This window comes from Falco cherrug, chromosome 4 (assembly GCF_023634085.1).
Source record: "Falco cherrug isolate bFalChe1 chromosome 4, bFalChe1.pri, whole genome shotgun sequence".
NCBI classification, from domain to species: domain Eukaryota; kingdom Metazoa; phylum Chordata; class Aves; order Falconiformes; family Falconidae; genus Falco; species Falco cherrug.
Genome location: NC_073700.1, coordinates 50,142,255 through 50,153,424, shown reverse-complemented (window position 1 = coordinate 50,153,424; position 11,170 = coordinate 50,142,255). Strand labels below are relative to the sequence as shown.

The 11,170-nt window shown below is 48.8% G+C and overlaps 1 protein-coding gene across 1 annotated transcript; it reads left to right on the top strand.

Annotated features, from left to right (window-relative positions):
* The first annotated feature begins 470 nt into the window (after positions 1 to 470).
* Positions 471 to 7,293, top strand: LOC114015170 (vigilin-like). The gene is given in 11 exon segments (XM_055706782.1): positions 471 to 512; positions 780 to 986; positions 1,460 to 1,675; positions 2,522 to 2,728; positions 2,943 to 3,050; positions 3,611 to 3,715; positions 4,167 to 4,245; positions 5,176 to 5,315; positions 5,617 to 5,721; positions 6,779 to 6,869; positions 7,151 to 7,293. Coding segments are annotated over 11 exon segments (1,443 nt in total).
* Positions 7,294 to 11,170: the final 3,877 nt, after the last annotated feature.

Here is an 11,170-nt window from a genome sequence, read left to right as displayed (position 1 = left end):
CTGGTTGATCTGAATGAGGTGGGCACCTGGAGGGCTGCTCCTATGCTAACCTAAATAGAACTTCCCATGTGCGTGCAGCTGCATTCCAAAGAGCCAGACACGCACATACACACAGAGAGAGTGCCACAATGAATGTGAAGGGCAAAACAGATTGACACAGACAAAGCAATGCCTTGACAAGTATCCCTGCAGATGTAACCACTGCTTACATCCATGTGAATGCAGTCCATGTGGGGCCTTCTAGAAGCAGTCCCAGGAGCAGCATGTGCTACACTTGAAGACACCTTAGCACTTAAGTAGTGGTAGGCATCTGCTAGCTGCGTGCCTCCTGCAGTAGGTTTCTGGTGTTGAATTTCTCTTTCCTAGGAGTCATACTGTATGTCTTGTTCTCTGTAGCCTTGGCAGCAGATGTCAGAGTTCAGATAAACTCCACCTGTGAGCTGTCATCTCAGTTGTTATCTGGTGTACTGATGCAGTGTCTTACACTAGAGGATAGGCACCTCCTCATCTGTGTCTGAAGGCCTTTGCTAATTCAGAGTACTACTCCTGTGCAAACAGAAGGGTTTTGAGGGAAAGGTGGGGTTTATACTCCTGGCATAGAGGCACTGTAGATCCACTGTTACAGTGTCAGCCCTCAAACAGAATGTGCTGGGAAGGCGTTGTGCTTGCTCCTCAGTAGTACCACTGAGCAGCGTCTAACTTGCTTTCCCTGGCTCTGTTCCTGTGGATCTGCCAGTGCAGGCAAGGCTTTTCACAGATGCTTGGTTCTTCTGCTGCAGGCTTCAGCGACAGTTGCCATCCCCAAGGAACACCACCATTTTGTCATTGGAAAGAATGGTGAGAAGCTGCAGGACCTGAAGCTCAAAACTGCAAGCAAAATGCAGATCCCCCACCCAGATGACCCCAGCAACCAGATCAAGATTAGCGGCACTAAAGAAGGGATTGAGAAGGCCCGGCACGAGATCCTGCTTATCTCTGCTGAGCAGGTACCTCTGTACTGTGATCTCTCTCATGGCATTAGCTGGTCAGCTATTTTGCTTCCCCATGGTATAGTCGAAGTTTGTAGCCACCATGGCTACAGTCAATGGCTAATGTTAGCCTGAATGGAGACGTATACTGTGCCACTGGCTGTATGAGCACCACCGCCATGTCCTGCAACTTCTTGTGCTGTGTTTTGTCCATCTCTGAAGTCAAAACAAGCATTTGATAGTTGAAGTGAAGCGTCTTAGGTGCCAGCTGAGATAAGGCAGGAGATCACAGGGGTGAATATCGTAAATAAGGAGCAGTAGCAGCAACTGTATTTGTAGATTGAAAGAGGTGGAGATCTACAAGCCCGCAAACTGAGAAGGTTGCTTGGGCCAGAGTGTCAGGCAAGACAGCCCTGGGAACTTAGCTGTGCCTGGCAGAGACTGTAATATAGAGGGCAGTTCCCACCAAGGTCTGTTGTGGGCTCTTCCAGGATAAGCATGCTGTGGAGCAGCTGGACATGGAGAAAGTGTACCACCCTTTCATTGCTGGCCGTTACAACAAGCTGGTGAGTGAGCTCATGCAGGACACAGGGACATGCATCAACATTCCTCCACCCAGTGTCAACAAGACAGAGATAGTCTTCACCGGAGAAAAGGAGCAGCTAGCCCAGGCTGTGGCTCGAGTTAAGAAGATCTATGAGGAGAAGGTATGGATGGTCCATAAAGCTTCCCACCTTCCCCTGGCACCTGCTCCTAGGCACTCTTCCCTTCTTGTTCTACTTTTGCGCATCCCTCTGTTGCATCTGGCTCAGCAGCCCTTGTAGTACATGACCCCGAATCTTACTGTTTCCTCACTCGGCAGAGTGGGAGCTGGGGAGATAGTATCAGGGAGGTGACAGATTTCTCGCTTTTCTGTATCGTGGGAATTAGTAGGCCACCAAGTGCTCCCCTGGCTCTTGTTCACACCAGTGCTACTAAGGAAGGATAGAAGTGTGAAGTCTACAGTGGTGGCCAGCTGACAGTGTCAAAGTTGCTACATAAGTAGAAGTTGTTGAAGAGTGAATGTCACTCCAGTTTATTTCCCACAGCCAACGCTGCTGTGAATATCCTTGTTGTGGGCTGTTGGGCTGTTTTTCCTCGTGGTTAGGTCTGCATTTGTACCAGTCTGGATTTCAACAGGGATAATCAGCTTATAGCCTGCATAGTGTTGCATTACAGCACTGCCTGGGAGACGGCTGGGAGTTGAACCCTGTTGTGCAACAGGGGGGATGGGGACAATGACATGCCTGTGTGCGTTTGTGGTCTCTTCCATGTCGTGTCCCAGGGAGCTTGACACAGCATGCTAGTTTTGTACTTCCCCTGTGAATTTTTGAGCACAAGGCTTTCTGTAGGCAGAGGTCCAAGGGGTGCTAGGGTACTGCCAAGCCCCTGTGCTCAGCTTGGCTTTGCTCTTTGCTGGGTGCAGAGTTTGACTGCATCTTGTGCCTCTTCCTTTCACTCTTGTCCTTCCCCACTCCCTTGTGATTGATGCCTCAGTGTCTCTGCCCCTACAGAAGAAGAAGGCTACTACCATTGCAGTGGAGGTGAAGAAGTCCCAGCACAAGTATGTCATCGGCCCCAAGGGGAATTCCCTGCAGGAGATCTTGGAGAAGACTGGAGTCTCTGTCGAGATCCCACCCACTGACAGTAGCTTGGAGATGGTGATACTGCGAGGAGAGCCTGAAAAACTTGGGCAAGCATTGACTGAAGTCTATGCAAAGGTACTGACAAGATGGGCTAGGCCTTCTTTGAAGGTCCCATGAAGATACATTTGTGAGCACTGACAGGTGTAGTGGGGGTGGACTCTCTTGGGCCATTAGAGGTGCAGCTTAGAAGTCAATACCGGAGGTGCAGCATGGGAATTGAAACGGAATTGTTGTGAAGGCCTCTTCCAGTTTGTCCATCAAACAGCTTCTCTGTTTTTCTGTCTCTCAGGCCAACAGTTTTACCATCTCCTCGGTCTCTGCCCCCTCTTGGCTTCATCGTTTCATTATTGGAAAGAAAGGGCAGAACCTGGCCAAAATAACTCAGCAGATGCCAAAGGTATGGATGAGCTGGTTAGCTTAGCACCCCCAGTGTAGAAAATGGTTTAGTCCAGATCACTCGTCACGGAAGAGAGAGATGTATTCTAGCATGGGTAAAACCAGGGGGAAATGGCACAGATTTTTGCTATTAAAGGGAACCCTCTCTTTTACTGCTGCAAACACTGCTCATCCTATGTTATTGTCCTGGGTTGAGCCCTTCCAAGGAAGCTTTATGTGGTGCTGTTTTGAGAACTGATGTAGTAGGATACCTGGAAATGCCAACTGCAACAAGGCTTCTCCCTGGTGAGTTAGATGGTATCTAGATAAAGGCTAGATGAGTAACTTCTCCAAAGCCCTTGCAGACTCCGAGACAGCACCAGAGCCTTGGGCTCTAGGCACTGCCATATGGCCAAAATTGTTAAGTTACTGACTCATAAAATTGTGGGCATTTTGTTTGGGTTTTTTGGGAAGGAGCGCGTCTCTTAGTGGCAGGGATCAATGGTGTAGGCCTGACCAACAGCATTGGCCTGGCTTGGATCTTGGAAAATTCTTAAGAGATTCATCGTCTTTCATCTCAAGGTTCACATCAAATTCACTGGAGGAGAGGGTAACATCACTTTGGAAGGACCTACAGAAGATGTGCATGTGGCTCAGGAACAGATTGAAGTCATGGTCAAGGATCTGGTAAGCTGGAGTTACTAGTTCCAGTAAGAAACTGGGGGAAGAAGGGGCAACAGAGCAGAGGTGATGAGGGGTTTATCGCATCCATATGATGTCTTGACATGCTTAATCGAACTTGCAGAAGACAAATTGTGTGGCAGGTGGATGACACCCCTTGGTTATGAAACTCATCCATAGCATTCTTGAAAAGTCAGCATTAAATTTTTTTGGTGCAGAGAAGGAAGGATTCTCTTTGTTATAGCTGGAGAGGCATATAAGTAAGTCTTTTCAAGGTTTCATGAGCACAATGCTCTCTTCTCAAACCAGAGGAATGCTTGTGCTCTGCTTAAGAGCAGGAGAAGTGCTTGTAGCTGATTGCTGGTGTGTCAGTGCCAATACGGGCAGTAGGCAGTTACTTAGGGCACGAGACAGAAGCAGTGGCCTACCCTACCTGGCCCTATACAATTCTTTTTAGATCAACCGGATGGATTACGCAGAAATCAATGCTGACCACCAATTCCACTGACACCTCATTGGCAAGAATGGAGCTAACAGTAAGTGGAGTGCCTTTCTAGTCCTTCCCATGCTCACACTCTGTGTTTAGTAGATCGTATCAGGGGCTCTGTAGCTCACCCAGTGTGCTGTCTTCATCACATTTCCTCTGCTTTTCTGGAGCGGTGGTGGTACAAGGAGAGAAATGGGCCATGAGGCCTTGCGATGGCTTTAATGTGTGAAAGTATCTTGGGAGCTTGAACAGTAGCGGAATTGCTTTAACGTGTCCTGGAGGAAATTTGTTGATTATTTTTTTTTAAGCATTGCTCTGTGTGAATTACATTTTAGCAGCCAGCTGTGGGTGGTGGAAATCTGCTTGGTGAGCTTCTCTCTGTAGAGGAATGAAGGCAGTGGGTTGATTAGCATTGATATCATGCAGCTGTGGCCTTGCCTCAGAGGCAGTGGGTTGATTGACACGGATGATGTGCAGGTGTAGCTGGTTCCCACTAAGTGGTTAAATAGCCCTGTGGATTGGGGGGTGGGGAAGATGAAGCAGTGTGGTCTGATCTCTGGAGGAAGGTGATATAGCACTGACAGTAGAGTATGACCAATGATAAGGCCTTGCTTGCTGTCTACTGGTTTGATTGTGCTGCAACATCTTCCCCAGCAAAGAATCTGGGGTAGAAATGAATGGTTACCTTCTGCTCTAAATGTGATACTGTTTGGGGAAGAAACATGCCTCGCTCTGACAAGTGAGCAATTGGCTCTGTAGATGCCACAGTATTTACTTGTACAGGTTCTTGTATGGCACAGATCTGCTCTCACTGAACTCCAGGGTGAAGAGGCAATTTCCCCTGTCTCAACCCTACCCCACTGAGCCCTTCTCAGAGGTGGGTTTACTTCTTCAGCAGCCTCTGAGCAGTGATAATCAAGGTGCTTTGCTTGTAAGTCTTTGCCTAGCAGACCGCGTCACCACAGTCCTTGCCTTGAAGTTAACAGGATCAAGGACCTCTACAAGGTGTCTGTGTGCATTCCCCCAGGCAACGAGAAGAGCAACCTGATCAGAGTTGAAGGAGACCCACGGGGGGTCCCACAGGCCAAGAAAGAGCTGCTGGAACTCTCTTCCTGTAAGGTAAGTGGGTAGGATGTGATGTCTGGGAGACTGCAGGGTTTGGGCTCTCGTGTTCCCTTGTAACCTTCAGGTGCAAGTGTGTGCCCCTTGCCCACCGAGCACTTGGATCTCATGACAAGTGCAAGTTCCTCTTCACAAATGTCTTCCTCTGTTCCCTCGGGTAGCCCTTCTCTGTCAACCTAGAGTGAATTTTGTCTAGAGAAAAGAGGGACAGTGCTGGCAAACTGTCGGGCAGCAAACCGGTAAGTAAAAGTATATGGCTCTCCAGCTGAACACTCAGTGTGAGCTCTGTTCCCATCAGGAAAATGAACGCACAGCGGACCTAATCATTGAGCAGAAATTCCACCGGACCATCATTGGGCAGAAGGGTGAGCGGATCTGGGAAATCTGGGAGAAATTCCCAGAGGTAAGGCTTTTTAGGAGATGAGGAATCCAGAGGGGTTATTTCCTACATGGCTAGTAGGCCTATTGTCACTGAAGTTGTAACTTTAGTGGCTCTGTAGCGCAAGTGTCTGAGAAGATGGTTCTTTTAGCCAGAGGCCGCTAACACGGTTCCCCTTTTCTCAATGGGAAAAGGGGATGTGTAGGATCCCCCCAACCTTTGCATGTCTGACACAAGGGTTCTTGCATTTGCTTGAATTGACTGTAAATGACCACCTCCTGCAGGTTATCATCAGCTTCCCAGACCCTGCACACGAGTGACATCGTCCAACTTAGAGGTCCCAAAAATGAGGTGAAGTGCACAGAGTACATGCAAAAGATAGTGGCAGACCTGGTAAGGAGGTCTTCTGTCTGCTGTTCCCTCCTACATGCCTGGATAACCCTGGGGCAAAGCAGAGCTCTGCTGGCTTGGGTAGAGCTAAAACACCTCAAGAGGAGGGAGCTGTCAACGCTGTTTCGGCTGAATAGAGGTGGGGGGTAGTACCTGTTATGTGAAGGCTATAGGAGAACGTACTTGCCTTTGTTTATTCCTACAAGTCTCTCAGAACCTCCTGGGGTCTAAGCCTATTGTCAAAAGCTTGTTTATCAGAGTTCCTGAAGGTAAGCCTCACTTGCCACAACAGTGTAATCTTCAGTTCTCCCTTCCTTTCTCCCTTGGGTTGAAAACAGCTTTTCTATTTCTGTCCCCATCTGCAAACAGTTCCACAAGAAAAGAGGCGCCAACATCAAGAAGGTGAACTATCTTTCCTAACTCAAGTGCTTGTGATGATCACTGCCTGCAGCAAAATCCCACTGGATGCGCTCTCCTGCTCATTGGTGATGTCAAATATGGCCTGCAAGGGCTTTTCTTTTTTTTCTGACATGGGACATTTCTGAGATCTTTTTTTCCTTTGTGGCAGATCCATAAAGAAAGCAACACCAAAATTGATCTCCCAGCAAAGAGCAGCAACTCAGAAACGATTGTTATCACAGGCAAGAGAGCAAACTGTGAGGCTGCTCGCCACAGGATTCTTGTCATCCAGAAGGAGCTGGTGAGTGAAGCAACTGGCCTTTTGCGGTTGAGGGACTGGAGAATCTTGCTAGAAGACACAGATACAGATGTGGTTGTAATGGGTGAGGGCAGGGAGGAGACAAATGTGTCAGTCAGTTCTTGACTCGTAAACTGAAGTTTGTGACTGCTCCTGTCAGGAGTAGCCAGTCTCAAAGCCCTCTGCTCAGGCATTTCTTCCAGATCTATAAAGATCCTAGCAAGGTGGGAGAGGGTAAGCAAAGTGGGTGCAAACACATTTCTGCAGCTTGACTCAAGAGGCTGGTGCTGTCCTCTCTTAGGCCAACAGCACAGAGGTGGAGGTCTCTTCCTTCCAAACTGCACAATTCCCTCATTGTTGCCAAAGGCTGCTTCATCCGCTCCATCGTGGAGGAGTGTGGTGGAGTCCACATCCACTTCCCCACCAAGAGCTCTGGCAGTGACACTGTGACCATCAGGGCCCCAGCCCAGGGTGTGGAGAAAGCCAAGAAACAGCTGCTGCACCTTTGAAAGAGAACAAGGTCTTAATAAATAAATAAATAAATGGCAATGCTCTGTTTGTGTTGAAAGGAATGTACTCTGAATTAGAAAAGATAAGGTGGGCACCTGAAGGAGAGAAGACCAAGTCAGGAAATAGTTGAAGAAAGAAAATGGAAAGGTCTATTCCACCTAGATCCCCCCCCCTATTATGAATGGAATGATTGGGTGTCCAAATCAAATGACTATGTATGTAAAGATGTTGTGTAACCTCTCAGGAAAACTGTATAAAATACCTAACTTTTCACTGAAAACTTGGGAGCTAGTTTGTCGGGTGCGAATCGGCTAGCTCCCTGACGTTGCACGAAATAAATAACTTTGCTGCTTAAAGACAAAATTGGTCTGTGAGCAGTTACTCTGTGCCATTTTGGCATCAATTTGGCGAGCCAGGCAGGAGAACTCTCCGCCACTGCTGGAATCCAGGGGCCTGGGGACCCTCGGGGCCCTCAACTAGATCTTCTGTTGGTGAGTCCCCTACAACTGGACTTCTCACACAAGTGGACAAGGACTTCTACGCAGCATTAAAGGTATTTATATTTATTCTTTGTTTTGAATATTTGATTGTCTTAAGGTCTAGGAAGCTGAGAACTTCATTTAGGGTGTCTTAAGATTTGGGGAATTCCTAGAATGTAACAACTGACATGGCGCTCTGTGTCTTGTTTGTCTGTGTTGTCCTGTTACATGTTCAAAATTAGTTATGAATTGTGAGTAAAAAATATTCTAGTAATTCTAGGTGAATAGCTGAAAACTTAACATGCTGCTTAGGGCCAGAAAAAATGAGAACTTGGGTTTTGGCAGTTGTTCATTGAAACATGTACTTTGTGTGCTAACGCAAACTGTCAGTGTTCCTAGACTTGTATGTAAGTGCACAGTACCTTGTAACATACTGCCTGCGTGGCTGAGGGCTGCCCGGCGAGTGTGATTGTAAAAGAAGAGACTCGAACTCTTACGGGTTACTCTAGGTTTGCATGTTTTAATCGGTCCAGCAGCGTTGGGTCACCTCCCCAGAGAGTGACAAGCTTACAAGATTTTCAGTCACATATTTATAGTATCTACCTAAACATTACATAATCTCTTGATTCCATAATAAATCTTCTATCAGTTCCTATCTTGACGGTTGGCTTAACAAGTTGTTCTGTATCTTGATCACTTTGCTATTTTGCTGCTGCTTTCAAGGATGATTGCTTCAGGTTCCGTACGTCCCAGTTCTGAGTAATCACAATAGACAATCTCCATCGTTTCAGCCTTCTAAAGGGCAGGGTCTCCTGTTCTATAAAGCTCCTTTGAACTGTCAGGCATAATCTTATTAATATTAAACTTTTGTCTAGCATCTATCAGCTGACTGCGCTTGCAGTCCTGGTTTGGGCTATACAGGGGACAAAGCTGAGGTGTACAGCCTACAGTAGCACTGATCTGGCATTTTCCTCCAACAGTGATGTGTGTGATAGACACAGTTTAACTGCAAAGCAAGTCCTGATCTGTGTTTCCATGTTGCCCGCAAGGGGGGCAGCCAGAGACAGATGGAGTGATTGAAAAGTCAATGTATGAAGTGGTGGAATGCAATATTAGATACTAGAATGGGGAACTATGGACCAAACACTAGAACAAATATCGTTTGGGAAAAGCACGGACGCAGGGGCCCAGGTCAGTAAAGGAGAGTCAGAGGTCTTGGGAATACAGCCTATTAAACCCTGTTCCACAGGCAGTAACATTCCATTTGAGAACTGAAGAGCAAGTCAGGAAGATCCTTTCTTGCTGTGGCAGGCTGCTTGTGTAAGGCTTTTATTGTCTGCTGCGGGTGCTGGAGTAAATGAAAAGAACCAGTCTTTTGGGCAGGAGTGCTGAGGCAAGGCACTCTGCAAAGCGTTCCCCAAAGCAAGGGCAACCAAGTCATGCCTTGTCCTGGCTTTGTGGCTTTAGCAGTGCTTTCTGGCTCTTACCGTTGCAGGTGCTGTTTTCCCACCTGAAGCCCTGGGGCTCCTGGGTAGCCACCACCTCCCCAGCCCGCAGCTGATGTCATCAATAAAATGATCTTTCCTCTCTTCTGACTACGTCTGCCATGCGATAATTGGGGACTAGGCAGATATTGTTTGGTGGTGCGTCCTAGGGGAGGACTTTGGGATCATCCCTTTGCCCAGACTCGTTGCCAGTGGGCATCACTGCTGAGCTCAGGTGCTTTAGGACTGACACCACAGCACAGTCCCACAGGGAGGTGGGGGCTGGATGGCACCTCTGGAGGTGTCACTGTCCTCTCGGCTCCTGCTCGGATTCCGGCTAAGACACAGCTTGTGCTCAGGCTCGATGGATGCTCCATTGGGGAGCAGCGCCATTAGCTCAGAGCCAGGGCAACACGCAGGCAGACACGGTGCCGCTGCTGACCCTCACCTGCAGCTTGCTGTCCCCTGCGGCCGTCATCCCTGCACACTGACTGCTGGGCAGTTTCTCCAGATGCCCACGCTCAGGGCAATGGTATAAAGCAAACTGCCATGCTGGCCACTAGAAATACGTCGGCTCACCCAAAAAGCTTTTCCATCAGCTCCAACAGCAGCTGGATCACTGAGGCTTTTGTGCATCCCAATGTGGTACGGGAGACGCCCGCACCCTGATGGAGAACAAAGGATGAGCACTCTCACCATTAACCAGCTCACTATAATGCTAATAGGCTGTTGTGGTTTAAGCGGGGCCGCGCTGCTTGCTTCCTCCCTCCCCAGGGGGATGGCAGGGAGAACTGGGAGGCTCAAAGGGAGAAAACTCGTAGGCTGAGACCAAGGCTTTGATGTGTGCAGGGGAACATGCTGGTGGAGTTTGTGATTGAAAACTGCAGCGACATCTTGGGGGAGGAGGTGCCAGCACCAATGGACAGGTGCACAGGTATGAGGAGGGGCTGAGGGTTTTCAAAATCTGGGGCTTCTGGTCCTATTCCTTATTGTGCTGCTGGTGGATTTTGGTTTAGGTGTTGTCCACTTCCACGAAGTCACTGCTGCATGTGTTTTTGTGTTCCAGAAGTGAGTTTGGAAGATCAAAGGAGCCATGCAGGTGAAGTAAATGCAGAGCCCCAGGCAAAAGACTTCTTGGACACAGCACCCTCTCTCTTCATCCTCTACAAAGAAGCAGGGGCAGGTATGGTGGTGACATCAGAAATAGTAGAGGGATGTCAGGGCAGCAAACACTGACACGTTTCTCAGGTAGCAGCCTAGGACCCTAACCCTAATACGCATGCGCAATAGTGATACTGGAAAATTAAGGACAGCGCATGCGCAGAATGGACTTGATGCCTAGGGGCGTGGTTTCCAGCGGGTCATGCGCATTACGAAATCGGCTTTTACGCATGTGCAGTGGGGTTTCTGGCAAACTAAGGGCAGCGCATGCGTAGAAGTGGCTCGACTGCAACGACCAGGGGTCGCGTCACGCCGTCGGTAGCATCTTTCCCGCGCGGAGGACACGCGCTCGAGCCCCGTGGTCTGGTACCAATTTTTGGTCGCCAGATGGCAGCAGCGCTCCACCAATCGGGCGGCTGCAGTACCTAAATGTTTTCGCTAGGTGGCAGCAGCGCTCCACCAGCTGGGCGGCTGCAGTACCCAATATTTTGTCGCTAGATGGCAGCGGCGCGGCGAACACGGGCCAAGATCTCAGCCCAGTTTACGCCACCGGAGCCCGGGAATGCTCTCTGCGGCTGCAGGGTTCACTTCGCTCTGCCCTTTGCCCACTCGCAGCCCGGGCATTAATACTTTTTGCCTCCGTATGCAAAAGCACCCACGTGCCTCAAGCTGTTAAATCCTTTCTGTATGACACATTCCATTTTGCTCTGGGAAATAGGGGTGCATTTGCTCTGTTTGCATCTGGAAGCACG